This window comes from Doryrhamphus excisus, linkage group LG7, assembly GCF_037039965.1.
Source record: "Doryrhamphus excisus strain RoL-2023G ecotype Guam linkage group LG7, RoL_Dexc_Guam_v1.1, whole genome shotgun sequence".
Lineage (NCBI taxonomy): Eukaryota > Metazoa > Chordata > Actinopteri > Syngnathiformes > Syngnathidae > Doryrhamphus > Doryrhamphus excisus.
Window position 1 is genome coordinate 19,777,819 of NC_136363.1, and position 25,182 is coordinate 19,803,000.

At 43.6% G+C, this 25,182-nt stretch overlaps 3 protein-coding genes across 5 annotated transcripts; 2 read left to right on the top strand and 1 right to left on the bottom strand.

Moving 5' to 3' along the window:
- Positions 1-265: 265 nt before the first annotated feature.
- zfhx2 (zinc finger homeobox 2) lies at positions 266-12,166 on the bottom strand. 3 transcript variants are annotated; one of them, XM_058060157.2, is made up of 5 exons: positions 12,026-12,166; positions 9,086-9,244; positions 8,255-8,309; positions 2,690-6,618; positions 266-2,587 (listed from the first exon to the last, which is right to left on the bottom strand). In XM_058060157.2, the coding sequence occupies exons 1-5, from the start codon at positions 12,068-12,070 to the stop codon at positions 2,198-2,200; spliced, it is 4,578 nt and encodes a 1,525-aa protein (XP_057916140.2). In that variant the 5' UTR covers positions 12,071-12,166; the 3' UTR covers positions 266-2,197. The 3 variants fall into 3 exon arrangements, with proteins under 3 accessions (XP_057916140.2, XP_057916142.2, XP_057916141.2); XM_058060159.2 differs by lacking the exon at positions 12,026-12,166 and adding an exon at positions 11,365-11,490; XM_058060158.2 differs by lacking the exon at positions 12,026-12,166 and adding an exon at positions 10,756-10,961.
- Positions 12,167-12,362: 196 nt separating this feature from the next.
- Positions 12,363-14,937, top strand: thtpa (thiamine triphosphatase). Its single transcript, XM_058060183.2, has 4 exons — positions 12,363-12,523; positions 12,951-13,020; positions 13,743-14,246; positions 14,576-14,937. The coding sequence occupies exons 2-4, from the start codon at positions 12,951-12,953 to the stop codon at positions 14,674-14,676; spliced, it is 675 nt and encodes a 224-aa protein (XP_057916166.2). The 5' UTR covers positions 12,363-12,523; the 3' UTR covers positions 14,677-14,937.
- Positions 14,938-15,883: 946 nt separating this feature from the next.
- dcaf11 (ddb1 and cul4 associated factor 11) lies at positions 15,884-24,824 on the top strand. The gene is made up of 15 exons (XM_058059556.2): positions 15,884-16,086; positions 16,686-16,905; positions 16,994-17,121; positions 17,199-17,317; positions 17,468-17,532; positions 18,195-18,295; positions 18,416-18,562; positions 20,655-20,709; positions 20,994-21,062; positions 21,324-21,381; positions 21,582-21,767; positions 22,371-22,524; positions 22,718-22,870; positions 22,960-23,066; positions 24,150-24,824. The coding sequence occupies exons 2-15, from the start codon at positions 16,700-16,702 to the stop codon at positions 24,219-24,221; spliced, it is 1,620 nt and encodes a 539-aa protein (XP_057915539.2). The 5' UTR covers positions 15,884-16,086; positions 16,686-16,699; the 3' UTR covers positions 24,222-24,824.
- Positions 24,825-25,182: the final 358 nt, after the last annotated feature.

Below are 25,182 nucleotides of genomic sequence, written 5' to 3' on the forward strand. Positions count from 1 at the left end.
TTCAATATTCAGAGGAATACCATACTCGGTCTGAGCAGAGAGGTGGCATAAAAATAATAATGAACGGGTAAATCAAAACAGCATGAGTAGTTAATGGTAATAAGTAGAAGAGTTATAACAATAGTGATAATTAAAAGTGACAATGAAATGTAAGATAATAAAAAGCAGATCTCCATTTAAAAACGCTAGTCTAATTTGGACAGTGCAACACCGTGTTTGTGTTTGTGTGTGTTATCCCAGTCTTGAGGTTCAAGCACTCATACCCTTGTTTTGTTTGTTTTTGTTTTTTTTTTTTTACATACAAGATAGTTTCCAACAGACAAAACATCGTAGAACTCACGAAAGAACACCGGTCTTTGTTTGAAAGACACACCAAGTAACTTTTTCGGTTTGCATTTATGATGGCTGTGTTCGATTTTTTTTTTTTGATTTTTTTTTTTTTTTTTTTTTTGAAATGTCTGTAGCTTGTGCAAATATAGTGGACTTAGTGCAAGTGTCAAGCCGTGGGATGTTCTTTACAGTTTGCATTTGTGAACACATCTCCTGCTCCAACCGCCACCTCAAGATTGCTTTTTGGTTTTCTTTTTCTTTTTTTTGTAATAATGACAGAAAGCGGAAAAAAAAAAAAAGATTACTTTGGAATATCAGTTATTTTTTAATATATTTCATTTACAAAAAAGATCATTTTAGGTTTGCATTTTTGTTAAAACTATCAATAGTAACATGAATATACAAACTGAAGGAAAAAACATCTTTAGTAAGTTGTGTGTCCTTCAACACAGCACCATCTTATTTAGCTCTCAGTCAAAATGATAAAAATGTTCCCCAAATGTACTTCCAACAATGGAGTATCCATATTTAGTGCCTTAAGGATATTTAGTAATAGCCAACTTCCTCCCTTGTTTGGTTTGAACAGATCATGTCGATTTCACAGCACGTGCATGACCAGAATTGGCAACTAGGGGGTGGGGGGTGGGGGGGGTATGGTTGGTTTGTAGAGCAATTTATACTATTTGCAAAATCGGTTTCAATTGAGAAAAACCTATGAGGATCCTCGTTAAGGCGGTCAAAATGAGACATATACATAACACAATACATCATTTGGGTGGGGAAATAGAATAGAAATCCACAGGATCAGAAATTTGAAAGATTTTTTTTTTTTTTATCCTTGGCTGAGAGAGAGAGGGTGGGGGGAGAAAAAAGCTGGCGACATGTTTACAGGCAGAATTTGCTATGTTCTATAAAAAAAAAAAATGACATTCAGATCTCCTCTCCCTGCACCCAAAAGTGTAAAAGCCATTGTGGGAGGGGAGGGGGGGGGGGGGGGGGCAGAGCTCTTTTCCATGTTTATACCCTCTTGCACAATACTATGCTTACATGTTTCAAGAGACTAGCAAAAAAAAAAAAAAAGAATCAATTTATTTCACAATTTATATTAAGGCATCCAACATGCATGAATGCATCTTTCCATAAAAAGACACTTGCATTAGAATGCTTTAAAAACATTTCAATCTATGTAAAATGTGTCAAAGTGCGGTATGCCAAGATTTTTTTTTGTCTTTTCTACAACCTGTGTTTGGATTGTCATGAAAACTATACATGGGGGGGGAGGAAAGTTAAAAGCCCTCGTCTATCTCTCTAAAGTACCTCTAGTATTCCCAAATGAGTACACACGCAAACACTCCCCAGACCACATTAGCCCGTAGCAAATTAAAAAGGGTGACAAGTCACATTTGTTCAGTCCATTCATGTTATAACCAAGCAATATTTCCTCTGGAGATTTAAAAAAAAAAAAAATTCCACAGGCGCAAAGTGAAAGTTATTACTGCGACTACTTCCTGTAATCCCAAATAGTGACTTGTTGGGCCTGCAGGCCGCATCCAAAAGCGCATTTGCAGTCTCAAGCATGACAAGTTTGAATACCTTCGCCATTTGTAAAGGAAGGTCTTGAGAAGAAGAAAGGGGGGGGGGGGGGAGATTAAAATAGGTATTGTCCATCACTCAGAAGCTCTGTTTGATTCCGGAGTCCATTTGAGTCGTCAGAAAAAGGATATGGAGGTGCAGAAAAAGCCAAAAAAAAAAAAAAAAGCAAGTTAGGTTGTGAGGAATAGTGCTCAAACTCGTTTATTAAAATTTGAGGAGCCCAAACGGGTCCAATAGTCAGTGTGCAGACCAATCCTGATCTGAGTTTTTTTTTTTAGCTGTTGCTGGTGGCCGCAGACGGAGGACACTCGATGACCACTTCGATTCCGGAACTGGCGCCGGAGCTGGCTAGGGCGCTGCCGGTTCCGTTCTTGTTGACGAGCGTCGTGGGCTGGCCAAAGTCAGTGGTTCGCAGCATGGCGAGGTGATGCGGGGAAAAGACGTGGGCCCTGGCGGCCGCCCCGGATTTGAACGAGACTTTGCAGGCATTGCAGCAGCCAGTCAGGGTCTCGCTCGGCGTCGACTGGCCGCTCGCCGGGGAGGTTGGAGATTCGGTGACTGTCATCTGAACGGGTCTGGGCAGGATGGGACGGTTGGCTTTGAGAGCGTTGTAATGCAGGTAACTTCCTGAGCTCATGTCCACTTTTCCACCGCTTGATAGAGACTGAAGCGCAGATGTGGGGCGGGGGGGCAGACAAAAACAAACGGAAAAAAATGAATATCATCGCACCTTTTATGACCGTATATCAATTCTGAAATGCCTTACCAGTTTCTCTTGCTGCAGCCTCCATCGCTTCTCCTTAGCTCTGGTGTTTTGGAACCAAATCTGGACCACCTTGAGGGGCAGGTTGAGGGCGGTGCCGAGGGCCTCGCACTCTATGGCGTTGGGGTGGGCGCAAGTCTCGTAGCAGGACTGCAGGATGTAAAGCTGCAAGCAGGACAAGTGCGTGCGTGGCCTGCGGCTGGAAGAGTGGCTGAGGAAGCGGTTTTCCGATTTACTCAAAACCGGGATGGCCACTTTGGCCGGGTTCGGGATGTTCGGGCTGACGGGTGCGATGCTGGGAGTGGGAGGGGGAGGGATGGTGCGAGTGTGTGTCGGAAGACCCAGTTGCTCCCGGGAAAGAGTGTTGATCTTGATGGGGACTTTAGTGGTCCAGTAGTTCAGGCCGTTCTGTTTCTGGGGCGGCGGCCGTCTACTGTTGACAGACGTCATCACCATTTTGGGTACCATACGGTTTGTCACCGGGGGACCCTTCTCGTTTTCGTCTTCCTCCTCATCGGTTTTTTCCTCCTCGCTCGCCTCTAATCGCTTCTGTTCAGCAGGTCTCGGGGCGATGGGGACGGGGTCCTTTAGGGGTGCTACAACTTTGACCATGGTGACGTTGCTGGTGGTTTCGAGCTTGGTCTTTGGCATTGCAGAGGCGCCACCGCTCGCCACGGATCCGCCGGAGGAAGAAACCACTTCCTTGGGCTTGATCGGAACCGGCGTGGATTTTTTCGGCGCGGCCGCAGGTTTGGACTCGGTCTTGAGAGTGCGCACAATCGGGGCGGCGGTGATGCTCGCCGCGTTGTTGGTGACCGGCTTGTTGGAAAAAATGGGTTTGGAAAGCGGCCAGGTGAATTTGATGAGGGGTTTACCGACGGCCGCCAGGGTTCCGTCGCTGATGAATCGGACCTCGCCCTTGCGTTCCCTCGCCCTCATGTTCTGGAACCAAATCTGGACAACTTTCTTCGGAAGGTGAACCCATTCCGCGATCTGTTCAAACTCATTTTTCCCAGGGTTCGGATCTTTGAAGTAGCATCCGTAGAGCACGTCGAGTTGGTCCGCTTGAATGATGGTCCTCGAGCGCCGCATATCGTGGTATCGTTTCCCTTTGGCCCGCCGCTGCTGTTGCTGCCCACGTTCCTTGTCCTCGTCTTTAACTAAAAGCGCTGCATTCGGTTTCTCGACCGGCCTCGTGTAATGACCAGACTTTGTCAGGTTATTGCTGTTGACCAGAGTCATGCAAGTGTTCGAAGCGGTCATGGTGGTGAGAGACTCCGGTTTAACCTGAACCACGACCAGACCTTGGGATGTGGGCCTCAGGCCGAGCCCGTCCAGCAACTGCCCTTTCTGTACGGAGATTTTATCGGCCTGAGAGGAAGAGGAATTGTTCTTTCCCATACTGAGGTCCAGCGCGGTCTCGCAGTCGCCGCCATTTGACAAATATTGAGAAGTTTGGCTGATGGAAGAGAGCGACTGCGAGAGAAGGGAACTGGAGAAACTGGTGACGGTGGGCGTGTTCGTGAAGACCGGCACTTTGCTCCCGACTCCGACTAATGACGGAGGGAGTGAGAGGACGTAAGGGCTCAGGAATGGCGTGGAAAAAGGAGTTAGAGACAGAGGGAGCGAGTGAAGAGCGGCACTTGGAATCCGGTCAATGGAGAAGGCCTGTGAACTTGGAGGATCCGCTTGGGCTTCTAACTCGAGGTCCACATCCGGGTCCTGTCTCTCTCGCTTCACCTCCACTTCATGTTCGAAGTCCCCCTTTCGTTTTTTCTTCCTGGATCTGTGTGTGTTTCCGCTTTCTTCGTCGTCGTCGTCGTCCTCTGCGTCCGAGAGGAAGACTGTTGTGGAGCGCAGGACTTTTCCTCCGATGGCCCCCTTCTCACACTGGACCTCACGTTTCACTTCTTTAACGGGGCTTTCTGGAGCCTCTTGAAGACCTTCATTCTGACTTTCCTCGTCCGTCACAATCACGGAGGTATAGACCTCATTTTCCGAGTCAGAAGTCAAGCAGGCATCTCCCTGGCCTTCCTTTCCTGAACTTTTCTGTTGGCGATGCCAACTTGAACTCGACAAATCCACCGCCTGACTCCCTGACACATCATCAGCGTCCTCCTCGTCCTCGTCCAGTTCTTCTTCCGCTATAATCAGCGAGTTTTCTTCATCGTCGTAGTCGTTGTCGCTGCCTTGAGCGGCCCTCGCCGATCCCAACAATCCTTGCTGGTGTGCGAGCTCCGCCCTCTGTCTCTGTTTGGTATATCTGGCCTGGCAAAGCCATTTGCGCACCTCCTCCTCGGAAAGCCCCACCTCTCGCGCCAGCGCCTCGCAGTCCTCGCGGGGAGGACTCGCCGCATCCGCCTCGCTTCGCGATTCAAAGAAAGCCCAAAGAACCTCGGATTGAAACTCGGACAACGCCGGAAGTTCTGGGTAAATTGCTCCCAAGTTACTGCAACGGAGGCGGGACTGGTTGGTTAAGGCGACGGGGCTGGACTTTGGGGTACCGACGGAACCACCCGGACTGGCGGTTGCGTGTGATTTTTGAGGGGTGGAATCGGGGCTGAGCGTAAGGTTTAAATGTACAGGGCTGTAGCTCGGGTTGCTAGGCATTGACGGAGAGGGTGAGGGGTTGTTGTTGTTATGGACGCTCTTTGTCATGGCGACCGGGGAGGGACCTGGACTTGCCGGTTTGTCAACTTCCATGTCCTCGTGGTCGGTCGGGGTTTTGCTATCGGTCGGCGCCTTCCAAACATCGTCGTTACTCTCATCCTTGTCTTTGCTTTGTGTATTAGGACAAATCTCTTCATCGGTTTCCTCGGTCTTGATGCTAACCCCGTCCAGCAGCTTCGCTTCACCCGGGGCTGCTGGTGTGTTAGCTGGAACAGCAACAGGGGGCCACTGGTGCTGTAGCATGCTAAGTCTTTGGGTCAGGAGGGCTTGCTGCGCTGCGTTGAGACCCACAAATGGCACACACGGGGTAAGGAGCTGTCCTTGCTGGTTCTCGGGGCATTGCTGGGCTTGCTGGGCTTGGAGGCCGTTCAGGATCAAGGGCATGACCATGTGAGGCTGAGGCACAATCTGAGCTGCGTCTGCACCGGCGCCAGGCGCATACAGGGACGGGATGAGGGGGTGCGAGAGAGCGCTCGGGCTGGACGTGAGGAGGGTGAGAAAGGCTGAGACCGCCTGAGCTGAGGCCACGGGTGGGGTGATGAGCGAGGGGGCCGCTTGTGAAGTTTGGGTCTGCTCCGCATCTCCGGCTGAGGGCGCCATTATTGTTCCGGGAGTAGCGCAGTTAGCGGTGGCGGCGGCCAGCTGACTGCTTCCACTTGCAGCAGTACTCACTGCAGTGTTTGGAGTACTGGTACTGCTTCCACTACTACCGAGTGTGACTGCGTTGTTTGCAGCACTTCTACTGCGGGTTTGATGCAAGACCGACTTCAGATGGCTCTCGAGCGTGATGGAATGATTGTACGAGACTCGACACACGGCACACTGGTACGGTTTGTTTGAGACATACGGCCGAGAAAGGGCAGCGGCGGAAGGGGATTGGGGGTCGGCGTCGCCACTTTGCATCGTCGTCATTTTCTGAATGTGCGATGCCGAGTAATAATGAACGCTCAGGGCAGTTCTGCTGGGAAACGTTTCCAGGCAGGCGCTGCATTTGAACGAGAGAGCGTTATTCTCGCCGGGCACGCCGTTTTTACCAGCCGACTTTGGACTGCCGCCGTCTTCGTTTTCAGCCGCATTTTGCTGTTGTTTGGCTTCTGGGATTTCATTGGCCTCATCTTCTGGCTGCGGTTCAGCTTCACCTCCCTCCTCGTCCAACATTCTGTCTTCCTCCATCTCCTTATCGCGATGGGTGGCGTCGGAACTAGTTTGGCAGGGTTCTGAGGCGATGCTTTCAGATGGCCTCTCTTGTGTCCAAACTGCAGCTGGAAAAAAAACAGAAACATGGAATAAAGACAATAAATGTCACATATTATTCAGTCAAAACAAGACGCCCAGATAAAAAACTTACTACGCGGTTCAAATTAACATATGTTTTGCCATTTATAATCGCTTTCAATCTTTCTACATGGACGTCTAACAAAATTAACATAAGCACATCATTGCTAGTGTCTATTAGTCCTAAAATATTCATATTGAAGCAAATGTTATATATATTTAACTAAATTAAGCATTTTCAAGCATAAAAATGGCTGAATTAATTAAAAAGTTACTGTGAATTATACACAGTATCAGTAATGTTACTGTGAGACACACAAGCACCAGACTAGGTCACCACAACCACAAGTTTAAATGATCTCAACTGCCAAAAATAAAAATCCCTTTTAAAAAACACGGCTACTACCAGTAATCCAGTCCAAGCTAAACCTGAACTATACATACTCAATGTCACTTCCTGTTTGCCCGCCACTTAGCTCCCCTGGAGAACACATTTATAGCAAGCCTTATTGATGTCTTAAATGGCTTATTTGCTCTTCATATGCCCACTATTGCTGTAAGTGTAATGACTATAGGGGTGTTAGTCTATGCCTAGAGAGCTCTAAAAATGTTTTTAAAAAAAAAGTTTTCTATGCTTGAAATAAATTAACTTCGGTTCAGGTCTGGAACTAATTAACCGTGACCAATGAGGGATTACTATAACGGCTGGTTGATTAAGACATAGCCAATTAAAACGACACTACATTTCATTAGCTAAAATGTTAAGTATAATATCTTTAAATTTTTCCTTAAACATATTTATTTAGGCTCTCTGCAAAGTATCTTAATAAGTCAATCTCACAGTAACATTTGTGTTATATTATTTTACCTGATATTGATAATATTAATATACGTATTAAAATAACTCTGCGTAGTGCCCTAGACATCTATAATTCAACCCTGTTCTGTCTCAGCAATAAAAATCAACATATGAAAATAAGAAATTGTCGTGCAGACTGACACGCCCGTTGACGTTAGTTAATTGCGTCTTTAGTGGCGATAATTGCTCGACATGGTTTACACAACGTCTTGTTCTCCGAGCTGTCGCCGTGGAACTTGCAATTACAATATTGCGGCACACAAACTGCCCCACCTCGTAAAGACGGTAGTTATGATTGGATCTCCTCTGTAACTCATCCCGACACCCGTCCCCCCCCCAGACACGCAGCTAAAATAGCTGTGATTGGATATATCCTTAGCTTGTCTCTCTCTGCAACTTGGTCTAGACCGAATTAGGTGCAGGGTCTCTACTGGTTTCAACAAGTCTAATGTAATGTAATGTAAGAAAATTTAAACATTTGCTTTAAATAAAAAGAGTTAAAAATGGCGTCTTCAGTATGGAAGCACCCGACGCTGCTTCAACAGTTTGATGTGAAAGGCAAGAACATACATGTGACGTGTACGTTATGTCCCAAAGCAAATAATTTCTTGGTGTCCGTTGTAACTCTAATCTCATAAAACATTAACGGCTACTACAAAGATAATCCAAATTCTTTCTAAAAAGTAACTAATTACTTTGCAAACACTGCTCATTACTTCATGTTGATGTTAAGAGTACTACATGTTCATGACTCGGGTACTTACCTGAAGATAAAGCGCCTTTTCCCTCTTCCTGCCTCGCCTCTTGTGTGAGAACAGACTGTTAAAAGGAAAAATTTTAAAAAGTCAGCAAGTCCTACAACTGCTGTTAAGATGCAAAATAGTTCTTCAATGGCGCTGATCTTGGGTGTGACTCATTGCTGTGCGGGCTGTATTACACATAGCAGGCATGCTACGTCTTTCATTTTCAAAATTACCCCTAAAGGCACGCATATAGTACGTAAGAAGACTGCTTTCATCCTGACGCGCAACCGGCGAGCTTGTGTGTAAGGATGGAAAATGACGGCTAATGGTGGCATCGTACGCAAACTGTACTTTGTCACCGCTGTCAAACTCTCAATAGTCCGCTAATGCTGGATGACAGTAAACATTAAATTTTGCGGGTTCCTCCAATTGCCTAGAGGGCACCGATCTTTGAATGCATTATGTCCCGCCTCTTCCTGCTTTGAGCGTGCGCTATTAAACTTAAACTAATAAATCATGCACAATATTCTTATTTTGTAGCATTTAAACAACAAGCAATTGTTTGTACAACTAATTCTAGTGGATATAGACTACAAATTAAAGGTTTTAGAACACCCCAATGCTAAAAAATTTAAATTAATTGCTCATTTAAATGAATTTCAGATTAGTCTAGGTCAACATAAATGCAATTTCATTAAAAAAAAAATATTATTACTGTGTTGTTGCAACGGAATAGGCTTTTTGATGTTTTCTATTTTACTATGTATACCAATAGAACTGGCTAAACCGCGATGATATTAGATATGAGTTATGACAATGTCAGTCAGGTTTGTCAGGCAGTGTCATACTTACGATGTCTAGCAGTTTGTCAATACACGTCCGGAGCACGCTGTGTTGGCCGGTGAGGTGTTGAGACAGGGAGGCTCTGTCCGCTTGCCCTTTTTGGCACAAAGGGCACAGCCACTCCGCTGTCCCATTGCTGTTGCTGCTCGCCTTCTCCCCAGACTCCTCCTAAAAATAAAAAAAAAAATTATTAAAACAAATTCAAACTCAGGGTTCCTTATAAAGGAACAAATTACGCATTCCCCAACAAATTTTGACGTTAAAATGATAATTTTTGACCATCTTGTGCATCTTTAATGTGTTATTATGTACAGACAGGCTTTAATAGTTTTAATTTATTTGCGTGTAGTTAAACTATTGTTACTTTGAAGCACTTTTAGTAACAATGGTTGTGCAATTAGTGCTATATAATACTGGGGCCAATCAAGGTCAAGAATATTAAGTACAGTAATGGCAGATATTACTAACTCATAACATGATGGAGTACTTCAAACGGCAAATATTCTTACCATATTTAGTCTTAGTATGACTTCATACTTATGACAAGGAATGTTATTCAGGCCTACACCATTAATTACGATTTCAGGCTTTCTTTTGTTGGGTAAGTGTTTATGTAGGAATTCAACTAGTGTCATGGAACAAAGTGTGTTCAACTGCCACATACAATACTCCTTTCTATGTATTATTTAATAGATTATTTAAAGTATCTAAGTACAGTGTGGCATTTCATATAGAATAGGAAAAGGCTTGTTATTACACATTAGGTACACCTGCATAATCTAATAACAATCAATACAGTATAAAATCTCACAATGTTAGTCATCAGTGTAACAATAGAGTTGTATTACTACGGAATATCAATAATACAAAGCACAAACTCCATTGCCAAACAGCGTGTCCATTTTAATACTGTATATCCCACTTATGCTTTCCAAAAACACGATCAAGTAACTTTTGTGTCGTCTTTATTTTAAAACATATACTCCTACACATTTACCACACCGCACAGATGCATTTTAAAGGCTCCAAAATGCGACAAAGACAGCACAAAACTTGCCCATGAGGCGAACTCTCTCCACTGCAATCCTCACTTCCTCGTCACGCCAATTAGCAAGCTAGCAGGGTCGAATATGAACACACAACATTCGCACATCAATTTGAGATTTGTTTCCAAAGAAGCCTACCAGTGTTGCAAACGAACAACAGACACAGTTTGATTGTCGTTCCGTGCGCTTAAATGAGCTAATTAGCGAGCAGTCTAATTAGCTGTGCCTAGCAGACGTGAATCAATTAGCTAGCTAGCAAGCCCCAAGTACTAACGTCGCGGTACTGAGGTGTCTCCGGGTCGGTTTATCGACAATTAACCAAGTATTGAAGCGGATACCTTTGCGAAAGGGGTGATTTATTTTTAAAAAGAGGTTAAAAAGTGCGGCTAAAAAAGCCGATCGCTCGTAAACACAAACACGGGAGTTCGAGTCGTGTCACTTTGCTAGCTATAGCTTGTTAGCTAGCCTGGGATAATTAAGCTCAGACGGGCGAGTCTCGTCTCTCTTTTGCTTGAGATCTCCAGGTTGGTAACAACTGCCACACAAAACACACACCCACACGCACCCACGACAAGACAACACGCTCCCCTTGGCTCCGGATTCAAACACCTCGGCCTCGAGTTGTCGCCTTACCCCGCTGATTGTGCCTCGCCGAGCGGGCATGTAGCGCTTGCACCGCCCGCCGCTTCCTGCTCTTCCTGCTGCTGCTGCTGCTGCTGCTCAACAGCGCAAATTGAGGCCTAGCTTGACTAAAGCCATTTAATTAATGAGCTTGGGCTCCGTTTACAGATGTGTTAGAAAACACTCCTCACCCCTCCTCCCCCTTTGCAGACCTCCTTTTTGACGCGTCCTTGCTAACCCACCCCCCCTTCCAGAAAAACCCTTGTAATCCCCCATGCCGTGCAACACATGCTCATCTAAAATGTAAAAATAAAAAAGCTTATAGTAATTAAAACGCATCGACGGTGGTTGTGGTGGGGGCTAATAACAGCAAAGCATAGCGAAACAGCACACAGCTAAACAGAGATAGGTGGGTGTACGAAGAGGGGGGGGGGGAGAAAAGTTTGGAATTTAATGTTATATTTCTATAAAAGGTTAGTCAACGAAACAATCCGTCGATCGTCTATCGGTTGCAGGCCACTCTCTAGCTCGACACCCCCGCCACCCCCCCCTGCATCGGCAGCAGTTATCCGATCCGCGTTTAATGAAGTTGCCAGCAATTAGCTAATAATGCCTTTTTACCTGCATGGTCGCCCTCTCTCCAGCACACACACACACACTCTCTCTCTCTCCCTCACACACACATACACACACGCATTCGTCCTCTGTGGATCCTCACAAGTGAAAAGTTTTCGAGCCTGCCCCCCCACTCTCTCTCTCCCTCTCTTTCGCTCTCTCTTTCCCCTCCCTCCATTCGCCCTCTCTCCTTCTCTCTAGTAAACACTAAAGGCGGGTGATACAGTACTTTTTAGTGTCGATTGCCAAGTTAATTCAGTGATACAGTTTTCGATACCGCTTACCTTTTAACTACATTCGTTGAATTAGTTAGCATTTCTGTCTTTTAACGATTTTTTTTGGTAGAAAATTGTTGCCACGATTAAAAAATCAAAGACAAAATCACCACAGCATTCAAAACAGCTTGACAATTTTATTATTGATTTCCATTATTAATTTGTTTAGCATTGGGTCGTAATTACACAACTCTAAAAACGATTGTTTCTCGTTTTTTTGTCGTTTTTCTCCTAAATCCCTCCTGTGTCCAACTCCTTATTCTTCAAAGTAATACCACAAACTACAAAACACATATTTCAACGAAAATATCGATTTTCTCGAGTTTAGTATCGATCCAATAGTGATACTACCTCGGATATGGATATTTGTATCGAAACCCAAGTTAACTCACCACAGCTCCCCCACAAGGCTGATTGCTGACATTCAGAAGCGACATTAACTTCCTTATGTAACCCCGCAGGATATATATATTTACTTAATTAACAACAAAGTATCTAATTGCAGTATCTATGTCATATTCAACATTTTGTTACTTCAAATAAACACAAAGCGACGTAATCAGCGATGTATTCTAAACATACAATTCCCGACTCGACTCTACCTGCATTAATTATGTACCGTTTTTTTATAGTAAATATATATTTATCTATTTTACATGCAGTATATATTACTCCAACTCATAATATTGTATAAAACGGTTCCATCTGCATGCTTCTACGCTACTGGGACAGGAAGTGATGGTGGTGATCCTGAAGGGCCTAATAGGTGTCCCTAATTGCGCCTGAGTAAAATTGACTTTGCTGACGTGGGGTGGACGAGAGACCTGACAACCGGAAATTAACCGAAGCTGATATTTTTAGTTTTTGCGTTCTGGACGTCAACTTTAAAGGTGTGTGTGAGCATATATGTAATAAATGGAGACGAAAGGTGGTTTTGGTTGGTAAAAGCAGGTGCAGCAGCGTGAGCTACGACTTAAATTGTGTTCGACATATGTTGTTGTTGCTTGTAGCTTTATTACTAATGTGTGTGATGAGTTCAAGTCAAGTTCGAAACGAGATGATCCACAAACACTGTGATGCTAAGCTAAGTGGCAAATGTTTCGTTTGTGGTTGTAAATGTCTGTTGTATTCTAAATGTATACACACTTGTACCCAATATCATTTCTCTCGTTGTTGGGCGATGGAATAGTTTCTATTTAGTTCCTTTATTGCATACTACTGAACATATTAGTATTATGTATAACATTCTATCACATTGAAACGATATGGGGTTCGAACTGTATTAATGTGTTTTTAATGTTAATATGTTTTTTTCAGATGAGTATAGAAGTGGAGAGGAAGTTTATATGCAGTGCAAACACACTGAAAACCCTGCAAGAAATTGGAGGTACAGTATGTTGTTATTTCCTCCATATATTTCCGCCAAAATGGGTAGTCAAATAGTATAAGATTATCAAAGGCCCTCAATAGGCGGCCAGCGGGCCCCATTCGGCCCGCCAAAGCTTTTCATTTGGCCTGCCAAACATTCATTCATTCATTCATTCATTTTTTACTGCTTTTTCCTCACGAGGGTCGCGGGGGTGCTGGAGCCTATCCCAGCTGTCTTCGGGCGAGAGGCGGGGTACACCCTGGACTGGTCGCCAGCCAATCACAGGGCACATATAGACAAACAACCATTCACACTCACATTCATACCTATGGACAATTTGGAGTCGCTAATTAACCTAGCATGTTTTTTGGAATGTGGGAGGAAACCGGAGTACCCGGAGAAAACCCACGCATGCACGGGGAGAACATGCAAACTCCACACAGAGATGGCCGAGGGTGGGAATTGAACCTCTCCTAGCTGTGAAGTCTGCGCGCTAACCACTAGTGCCGCCCTGCCTGCCAAACATGAATCACCCAAATAATGTAAACCATTCAATCTTACTTTAGAAGTACTCAATATGCAATACCTGCTCCTGTCTGCAGGGGGCAACAGTGAGGCATATGCATCACAATGAAGCAGCAGTCGAAGAAGACAGCTTGCATCAAAACAATTATGCCACATATACCATATACATTTTAAATCTCATTTAATCTTTCTGTTTTATATGACTTTATTTACAGTTTGTGCCGGTCAGAGCAAGTTTCACGACCAGTACTTTGACACGCCACAATTTCACCTCACTTTAAGAGACATGTGGCTGCGTAAACGCAAAGGATGCTGGGAGCTCAAGTGTCCGACCACAAGAGTAAAAGAAGCGGAGGAGTCTGAGATGTCTGCGCTGTGTAGTCGCTACAAAGAGATAACCAATTTAAGCGATATTAAGCTGAAGCTGCAAGAGGTTCTAAAGGATATTGGAGAACATGTGACCAGCACAAAACAGTCATCCTCTGTGACTGAGATGGACTCTGCACAAGACCAGTGTTGGACGAGGAGCATGAATCTGGTCATCTTTGCAGAGTTTACAACAATGAGGCAGACATTTACTTTAGAAGAATATGGCGTGCAAGTGGATCTCGACGAAGCAGACTTTGGCTACTGTGTGGGAGAGATAGAGGCCCTCATACCAGAGGGAGGAGATATGCAGGCCGCCATGGACAAGATTGAAAGAACAGCAAAGAAACTTGGTGAGCTCACTACTAAAACATCTGATATTGAGTGTAATACCAGAGTTGTTGCACTGTGTAAATACAGCAAAAAAGAACACTGCTATTCCCATAGGAAATCATGGAACTATTTATAATATTAAAGTATTTTATTTTATTCTTTAGTATACATGAACTAAATATCAGTAATCTGGAGACATTCTTTTCATGCATGTTGAATTGTGCAAGTGTAAACATATGATTCACTTCAATCCAACTTGTTAACATTTCTATTACAGGCAATACTGTTAATATTAAGATTTAAAAACAATACAACACTTAACGTGGACTCACACTGCGCTTCTTCACAGGTTTGACAGGCAATCAGCGAGTTGATGGGAAAATGTCCGTTTATCTTCAAGAACACTACCCAGAGCACTACGCAAGACTACTGAGCGAACACATTATTTGAACGACTCACCACAGATTCAAACTGGCTGTCATCCATGTGAGTCCTTGTCCAATACGGCGCAGATGAGGGAGGAGCGATGCTGTTCAGAGGAGTCAGGGGGTCATCGTATTGTCCCCATTGCCAGTCAACGCCAGCACTGGCTGGGAGTATCCTGATGGGCACACCTTTGATAGTGCAGGTAATACAACAACATAGTCATCAGCAGGGGAATTATTTATTGTATTATTTATGAATAAATTAAGAGTAAGTCAATAAATGTACACCGACTTTGCTTTCTCTTGTTTGGCTGGTATGGGTTCCTGCAGAACTGTTGTTGTTCAAATAAGGTTGACACTAAAGAAAAGTGTCATAATGTAAGCATAATCCTTATTCCATATTATGCTAGCATTTCAATGCAAATACTTTTATTTATCTTATTGACCCAATTCTAAAAATGTATTTTTCATGAGAAAAAAGTCTCAAAAAGACTCGTCTTATAGTCAGGATCTAGCATTTTATTTTTGCAAACGCAACAGGTGGCATCTCCAAGCGAGTCTGAGCTTTTCCTCCTGTCACACACAGCAGTCACTTGGAGTCATGCAGCTGACTAGCCTTTCTGCAATAGGTCTTTAAAAACAGCACAGCGCTCCTATTGTAAAAGAAAATAATCTTTAGTCAAGTGAGCGCTACATACTTTGATGTTATAGGTTTTGAGTGGGAGGCTTGGTTGATTCCTACAAATTAAATCCAACCATTTTCTCCGAAGCTCTGGCAAGAAGCGTCAGGGTGTGGGTTGCAGCCATCAATGACACATTTCCTTGTCATATTTTATCTTAAAATACCTTAACTGTGTTTTTCAAACATCACCACCACTGTTTTTTTGAAGGCATGCGCCAGTTTTCATTCTCAACCGCCATTTGACAGTTCCTCAACTAATACTGTACAAAGTTATACTCCTTCTCCGCAAGGTAGAAGGGCAGGTACGTCATAAGGCCGCCATATTGGAGCGGTACTGAGTGGCTTCAGGTGAGTGACGTACATATTGAAGTCCCCGTGAGTTGGCACAGGAAAATGCCTACACGTTCCCTTTGTGAACGTTTCATAAAATATACATTCATAATGTATGGTTTTATCCAGAAATTGTGAATTTTAATTGTATTCGACCGGGGTGTTTTTTTCGACAAGGAAGTCTCACAGTCACGTGACGGTAAAAGGGCACGGGAGGGGGCACGCGCAGGCTTTTTTCACACTTTTGTAAACAACATGGCGAATTACGGATTGGCCAACCGATGAACCGCCGTGCTCACCAGCAAGAAACCTTCGGATTTTTTAAAATAACCACACAGTGGTTTATGTCGTACCCAAACGCAGCAACACGACGGGACTAGAAGCCACGGAGAGGTGGAAAGAAGACCGTTTGACAACCAAACGGTAATGTCAACTCGTTAGCATTGTGGCTAGCTCACCAAAATCATGTCGCTTCCAGTTTTCAAGTGATATGTCATTAGAATTTGATGAAAGAGCACACCTACACTCTATCACGGTTTTCGGTCTTACAGTGTATCCTCAAGTACTATATTTTTTACATGATAAAGGGCATTGTTTTCTGTGTAAAGATAAAGCTGTAGATTAGATTAGGTTGTATTGTTTTCAGGCTAGCTCAGTGATAGTCAACTGGCGGCCCACGGGCCAAATTCAGCCCATGAAGGACATCCGACCGGTCCACAAGTTCATTAACATTTTTAACAGCAGGTCCCCAGGATGGTATTTTCCTACAGAGGATCTTGGCTAGTATTTTTTTAGCATGTGCTGAAAACAGCATGGATCTGCTGCCATATAGAGGATGTTTGGCTAGCATTTTTTCAGTCGGTCCTTCAAAACAGTACAGCGTTCCTATCTTTTGCTTGACTAGCCTTGAGCTCATTTGTTTACCCATTCCCAGTCTGATTATCCATGTATTGGACCCATTTTTTAACAGGTAAATGCTCATACGTTATGTTAATATGTCCTTGTATCTATCTTCCGACCAGGCCGTCTTCAGTCTATGGGCTCTCAGTCTAGCTCTGGGATGTCTGGTGGAAGGGGCTCTTCCAGTGGCAACCCAGTTGATCAGTCCGACTCAGCAGAACCGAACCAGAGCAGCAACAGCAACCAAGGCCGCAGGACGGCTGATAGGCAGCAAGGAGACAGACAGTCAACATCAGAGGAGGACCTTGACTTAGCTGAAGTGCTGGCTTACCTACTGAGGAGGTGAATTTTATTATTGTTTGTTAAATATGTCTTGTGAAAAATATATATTTTGTCCTCTATTAGTATTATTTTTTGTCTGTATGTGCAGGGGCCAGGTCAGGCTGGTCCATGGCAGCGGAGCCACCGGGCTGCAGCTGGTCCAGTCGTACGCGGACTCGGATGAGGACAGCGATGAAGCCTGGGAGGGTCGGCTGGGTGACCGCTACAATCCACCGGGTATAATAATAACATGCGGTGATCTTTTCTGCATGAGCGGCGTGATTGTTGAGAATTATGACCGTTTGTATTGTCAGTGGACAACCAGCCTGACACACATGACGTGGACCGCAGTGAGATCCGAACCCAGATCCTTCTGGCCACGGCTTCTGGTGCCCTGAGAGGGAAAAAAAGTTTCGCCCACATGCTAACAGAGGTGAGGCATGAATCACGCATAATGAACTAAGGAACTTGTCATATTGATTACAGAACATATTTACTGAAGTAGTACGGTAAATATTATTTCAGGCTCATAAATGTGTAATTGGTGGTAAATGTCGTGTGTGTGTGTGTGTGTGTCAACTAGAGGGAGCAAGGAAGATGTAGAGGCTCGAGTTTTTCCCATGGAGAGTGCAGTCGCATCCGTTCGCAGTAAGTGCTATTTATTCACAATCTTTATGTGAAACATGAACACATATATCTTATGTATATATCCTGTTCTATGCTCTTGTTTTGGTAGCATTTCCTGTTTTGTCTGCCTGCTTTGCTTTTCCCTTTTCACTCCCTATTTGTGTTCCTTTCCTATTTAGTTCAGGTGCGTGCGCCATTGTTTGTTGTAGCTCCCCACGCTACTCCAGCTGTCTTCGCTCGTATCCTGCTGCTGTATATCAGCTATCTTTATTAAAATAGATTTTTTATCTGCTGCATACTGGGGTCCTGTCACAATGCCGAAGCCAAGACGTAACATATCTATTATTTTTCTGTGCATTATAACGCAAGAAAAGTACTTATGAGCTAGCTAACAATAAACTTTTCAATGCCCACACTATTTAATATTTTTCAGATTTGGTTGACTGATTTCTATGCTAAAATCAATGCAATATAGTTCACAATATGCTATGTACCTAAATATATTTAACCCAGCTTTGCATTAGAAGCAACAAAGCAAATGGTTTGTAATTGTTCTCATGTGATTATGTAGGCCAATGAAAAATGAGCTCTGGTCATCAAATGGAGGGTCCACCGTACATATTTTTAATCAAATGAAGTCTTTCTAGTGTGCTTATATCTTCTCCCTTGCGTTCCTGTCCTAGTTTCCTGCCAAACTACGTCTCTCACAAGGATACGTACCAGCAGAAAGCCTTCTGTGGCGTCTACAGCGAGGATGGCAACATGTTTCTCTCTGCCTGCCAGGGTATATTACCTAAGATCTATTTTTTTAATGCTCAAACATAACTGGTTTATAATTAAATATAAATTATTAAATGTATGGATAATGCACAGTACGTTTTTTTTCTCCTGTATCTCGTTTCAGATCAGAACATCCGCTTGTATGACACAAGCAGAGGACGTTTTCTACTACGGCAAACGGTGAAGGCTCGGGATGTTGGCTGGAGCGTGCTGGACGTCTGCTTCACTCCAGATGCGCAGCACGTGCTCTACTCCAGCTGGTCGGACTACAGTAAGGAGGGGGTTGGGGGGGTGGGACAGTCACTCACTCTATTATAGCTATGTGTACATTCATCCGTCACCACCATCACGGTTTATAAAAATGTGTCGTGGTTGAACATATTTAAGCTAATGTAACATTTTTTCAAGCATAAAAGGGGCTAAATATACTAAAATACAACTAACTAGAAGGCATTCAAAAGATGCATTCAAAGACGCTGATGATACGTAGTAGTCTACACTGGTCGCCAGGTGTCAGTTATGTTAACTGTAATGCTCGGTGAGACACACAAGCACCAGACTTGATCGTCAGAACCACAGACCAATGATCCCTAATAAAAACAAACAATAATAAAATAAAATGTAGCTTTTTTTTCTTCCACGGCAAAATGAAACTCAACTCTGTACATGACATCACTTCCTGTCCGCCACTTATTTTTTTTTCCCCAAAGGAACACATCTATAGCAAGAACAATGTATTAAAGAGCTTATTTATTCTTATTATGCCTACTATATTGGGTAATATGAGTGTAAAGGTGGCTGTAGGGCTGTTATTTCATGTCTAGAGGGCTCTAATAATGTTTAAAACCATATTTATTTAATATATAAAAATTAAGTGTTGTGGTTGAACATATTTAAGCTAATGTACCATTTTTTCTAAATTAAGCATTTTCAAGCATAAAAAGGGCTAAATGTACTAAAATACTAACTAGAAGGCATTCAAAAGATGCATTCAAAGACGCTGATAATACGTAGTAGTCTACACTGGTCGCCAGGTGTCAGTTATTTTACTGTAATGTTCGGTGAGACACACAAGCACCAGACTTGATCGTCAGAACCACAGACCAATGATCCTTAATAAAAACACCGGCTTCTGTAGCTTTTTTTTCGCACGGCAAAATGAAACTCAACTCTGTACATGACATCACTTCCTGTCCGCCACTTATTTTTTTCCCCAAAGGAACACATCTATAGCAAGAACAATGTATTAAAGAGCTTATTTATTCTTATTATGCCTACTATATTGGGTAATATGAGTGTAAAGGTGGCTGTAGGGCTGTTATTTCATGTCTAGAGGGCTCTAATAATGTTTAAAACCATATTTATTAAATATATAAAAATTATGTGTTGTGGTTGAACATATTTAAGCTAATGTACCATTTTTTCTTAATGAAGCATTTTCAAGCATAAAAAGGGCTAAATGTACTAAAATACTAACTAGAAGGCATTGAAAAGATGCATTCAAAGACGCTGATGATACATAGTAGTCTACACTGGTCACAAGGTGTCAGTTATGTTAACTGTAATGTTCGGTGAGACACACAAGCACCAGACTTGATCGTCAGAACCACAGACCAATGATCCCTAATAAAAACACCGGCTTCTGTAGCTTTTTTACCACGGCAAAATTAAATTCAACTCTATACCTGACATCACTTCCTGTCCGCCACTTATTTTTTTCCCCCAAAGGAACACATCTATAGCAAGAGCAATATATTAAAGGGCTTATTTATTCTGATTATCCCTACTATATTGGGTAATTGAGTGTAAAGGTGGCTGTAGGGCTGTTATTTCTTGTCTAGAGGGCTCTAATAATGTTTAAAACCATATTTAGAAGCTTGTAGAAGTTTTCTATGCAAAAACTATGAAAATGTTTCATAATCTCACTTAATTTATCAAGGTAGGGCATGGAAAAAAAATTAACCACAATAAATGAGGGATTATTATACATAATAGTAAAGCGAAGCACACATCGACATGATCTAACATCTGTGTAGCAAGCGCAGACTTGAATTGTGTCGGTTTTTCTATTAGACCGTATGACGCGGTGCAGGCTCAAACGTAGGCGGCAACTAATTATTTCAGCTATCCATGCTATCGATAGGTGCCAAAAGCACAGTGACGCATTCGGTTCTAATTGCACCATGGAAATATAAATAATTACCCTTACTCGGTCAACTGTGACACAAGCATTTGAGGTCTCATACCTTCTGCAGTTGAGCATATAAACACAACAGAGCACCGGCATTATATTTTTATTGATTAAAAACCGATTAAAAATATCACCCGCTTATTGTGACCTGTGTGCGATGTCGTCCCTGCAGTTCACCTGTGCAGTATCGACGGGGACAGTGAAAACCACACAGCATTGGACCTCAAGTTAGTGTTTCCTGTTATAGTAACTTATACCTTTGCAGAACAGGTAATCCATCATTCCCCACCACGCAACGCAGACTCCCCACTCTCCCCTCCATTACCATCTGGATGAATGATGATGTCCCATCCTGTCATCCTTTCTCTGTGTGTGTCTTGGCTAATTGCGCCAAATGACTGCAGTCCATTCGGGTTTCACACCACCATTAGCATATAGCTTTTTTTTAGGTGAAGTGTCAAGTGTTGGTAACCAAAATGTGTTTTTTTTTTTTATTTTTATTTTTTTTCAGTCCAGATGAGAGGAGGTTCTGTGTGTTCTCACTGGCTGCGTCCACAGATGGAAAAGAGATCCTGGGAGGGTGAGCGACATTATCGTCCATTTAAGTTGACATTCTAGGAGCTCTTCAGACTCTGATGTTCACGCTATAGAAGCTCAGGATGCTCTGTCTTGAATAGAGAGAACCTGCATAAGGAGCTTCTCAAAGGCAACTTTCGGACAAACCTAAATCCTTATCATGATATCACATTTATGTTTTTTCGTACATGTATGTACATACATTGTACATCGGATGGTGTCTTGTTCATTTGTTCAGTCTCTTTTTCTCCTCCTCTCCATTCAGAGCAAATGACGGCTGCCTTTACGTTTTTGATCTCGACCAGAATAAAAGAACACTGAAGGTGAGTGTTTACAGTTGCGAGCGTCATTTGTGTATTTTACCCCCTGCCCATAAAGAGTGTCTTTTGTGTCAACAAACATCACTGTTACCATCTTCTGCACAATTCGCCCTTAGTGTAAACCTACGTCACACACAAGCAGATAAAATCGTCCCATCGTCCTTGTCTGACACCTGCATCTTCTCTTCCCCCGCCTGCGCCAGATTGATGCTCACGAGGATGATGTGAACGCGGTGGCGTTTGCTGACAGCTCGTCCCAGCTGCTGTTCTCCGGCAGCGACGACGCGCTATGCAAAGTGTGGGACAGGAGGACGCTGCGGGAGGATCGACCGCAGCCTGTCGGACAGCTGGCGGGCCACCGAGACGGCATCACCTTCATCCACAGCAAGGTGTGGGCGGAGGGAGTGGCGTTGTACGGTAGCTACATGCAGGCAGTGTTGCAAAGAAGCTGAATGTGATGGAGTGGCCAAGTATGTCTTCTCCGTGCCGAAAGCCGATCCTGGCACAGATGGAAGGAAGGTGGACTGCATGGTGTCCCTAACATCCACCAGCTCCACCAGTGATGCCATCATGGAGGAGTGGAAGAGGATTCCAGTTGCAACCTTCTCAGCCCTGCTCAATTCCATGCCCGAAAATATGAAGGCAGTGCTAGCTAACGATGTTGTTGACACTAAGGACAAAATCAGGTCACTGTGAGCTGTACTCACTAGTTTTGATAGCTATTTAGACTATAATTATTGTGTATTGACTCATTTTCAGTGGATAAGCTATGCTAAGACTATGCTAGGTATTTCTATTACAATGTAACATGTAATAAAATGTTGAAACGTGAGAGGTTTGCGCAGACGCCGCTAAGCGGCACTTCTCAATTTGAGCAGTAAATCCCAGATTAGCCATCAGCCGCCATACCTGTTCCGCTACTCTCTTCCATTGTCGCTTTGTTTTCACCTCTCTATTGTTTCATATCACGTAACTTTCATATCTCGGCACAGGGCGACGCACGCTATCTGATCAGCAACTCGAAGGACCAGTCCATCAAGCTCTGGGACATTAGGAAGTTCTCGCCCAAAGAGGGATTGGCAGCCTCCCGCCTGGCTGTCATTCAGCAGAATTGGGATTACCGCTGGCAGCAGGTTCCTCAGAGAGGTAGGCTGGGGCGAATCTGACAGATGCAAGACAAAAGACGTGGAATAAAGTAGACAGGAGACAATAAGTAAATAAAATACAGTGAAAATGTAAATATTTCAGACCAATAGTGATTAATCTGATTAGGAGTTTTAATCATGTAAAAACCTAAACAAGATAAGCTTCACTGCACTTTCTATCTTCTCCATCTCAGCCCTGAAGCGACACAAGCTGGCCGGCGACACCTCCGTGATGACGTACCGCGGCCACGGCGTTCTGCACACCCTCATCCGCTGCCGCTTCTCGCCCGAGTTCAGCACAGGCCAGAGGTTCATCTACTCGGGTTGCTCCACCGGCAAGATCGTCGGTGAGTCTCCAATTTTTCAATGCCAAGCAGCGGCTCTCCCATCAAGCATAACATCACTTCACTATTTTATTTATTTCTTTTTCTCACAGTTTACGACGTGCTGACGGGCAATGTGGTTACCAGATTGTCGGGACATGACGCCTGCGTGAGGGACATCACTTGGCATCCGTACGAAGACAACATCATCAGTACCTCTGTGAGTGTCATATTGTCCCAAGAACCATACAATAATGGCACGTGATTCCTTCCCTGGTACTCAAAATACATCATCCTTTACTATAACATTGACCTAAACCTTGTTTATCGCCATTAATTGGCTAAATGAATTTCTGCAAAGTAAGATTTATTTATGAATGGAAGTCTTATGTAGTTAGAGCATGGAAAAACATTTTTTTTTACATTATTAGAGCCCTCTAGACATGAAATAACACCCCTAAAGTCATCTTTACACTTGTATTACTCAATATGGTCGAGATTCATTCATTCATTTTCTATTGCTTATCCTCACAAGAAGTGCTGGAGCCTATCCCAGCCGTCATCGGACGAGAGGCGGGGTACACCCTGGACTGGTGGCCAGCCAATCACAGGGCACATATAAACAAACAACCATTCACACTCACATTCATACCTATGGACAATTTGGAGTCGCTAATTAACCTAGCATGTTTTTGGAATGTGGGAGGGAGCCTATCCCAGCCGTCATCCACAAGAGGCGGGGTACACCCTGGACTGGTGGCCAGCCAATCACAGGGAACATATAAACAAACAACCATTCACACTCACATTCATACCTATGGACAATTTGGAGTCGCTAATTAACCTAGCATGTTTTTGGAATGTGGGAGGAAACCGGAGAAAACCCACGCATACACGGGGAGAACACACAGAGATGGCTGAGGGTGGAATTGAACTCCGGTCTCCTAGGTGTGAGGTCTGCCCGCTAACCACTCGCCCACCGTGCAGCCCTATGGTAGAGATAATAAGAGTAAATAAACCAGTTAAGACTTGTTGCTATAAATGTGTTCCCTTATGTGAGAGAGCTGAGGGTGGAATTGAACTCCGGTCTCCTAGCTGTGAGGTCTGCCCGCTAACCACTTGAGCGCCGTGCAGCCTTATGGTAGAGATAAGAGTAAATACACCAGTTAAGACAGAAATAAGCTATAAATGTGTTCCCTTATGTAAGCTAGTACACTGTATCTATATAATACAGTATATTTCATTTACCATTTATCGGCATGGTTGTCATTCACATGTAATAACATCACTTGCGTGTCCACAGTGGGACGGAGGCGTGCGAATGTGGGAGCACAGACAAACTCACCCACTGGAGGAGGAGCGGGAGAGAGATTGACGTCTCAGAGGCTGCAAGAGACTGAGAGACGTGCCGGCGACGTCGCAGAAGCCGCCAGAGCTCGGCCCCAAACAGAGGGAAGTCCACTCACTCAGGCCTTTAGAAGAGACTTAAAACATCTTACAAATTCACTGCTGGGTGTACTGATTACAAATTGTAGACAGAATGGCTATAAGTGGGGCGCTACCGAGAGACACAAAGCAATTCTTGCAGCAAACTGAACTCGACCAAGTATTCTACATTTGGTCCTGAAATCTAAGCACTGCGTTTTACTTCACAAGCTTTTGAACATGGCAGGGAGGCGGTGACAGGCAATTGTGTATAAATGTATAGTATTTTAATGGTACAGTACGTGCTTTCCGGGAGTGTTTAGATAGTTTGTTGAAAGGACTTCAGCTTTTTCTGCTTTCAGGGGCCAAAACACGCAAAAAAACAACAACAAAAAACCCATAAACTGTCCTCACCAGTCATGTCATCCCCTAAATGGATTTCTCTGAGTGCATAGATTGTGTTGTGATGCGGAGATGACTCAAAATTAGGAGTTAATTATAAAGGACACTTTATTATAATAACGCAATTTAATAAATGGAATGTGTGTAATAATTCTGTCAAAGTATGATGAACTGTGTGTATGCGCGCACGCGTGTGTGTGTGTGAAAACCTACAATCTGATCTGCTTTTGCAATTTTCTGGCACTTGTATCACAGCCCATATTTCACTATCAAACAATTTCACAGTAACATTAAAACCTTTAAACGTGTCCCTGCACTTGATTAATAGGCTTTCTTGATAATTGAATGACATGCAGCCTGCATGAAGTGGTCTTTCTGCACAATATGTTCAAAATGTCCTACAGTATAAGTATTTTTTTAAACAATTTTAAGACCAAAATGTGTCTTGTAGATCAGGGGTGATCAAACTTTATGGTAAAATTAAAAAAATAGAAGGGCCACTTTGATAT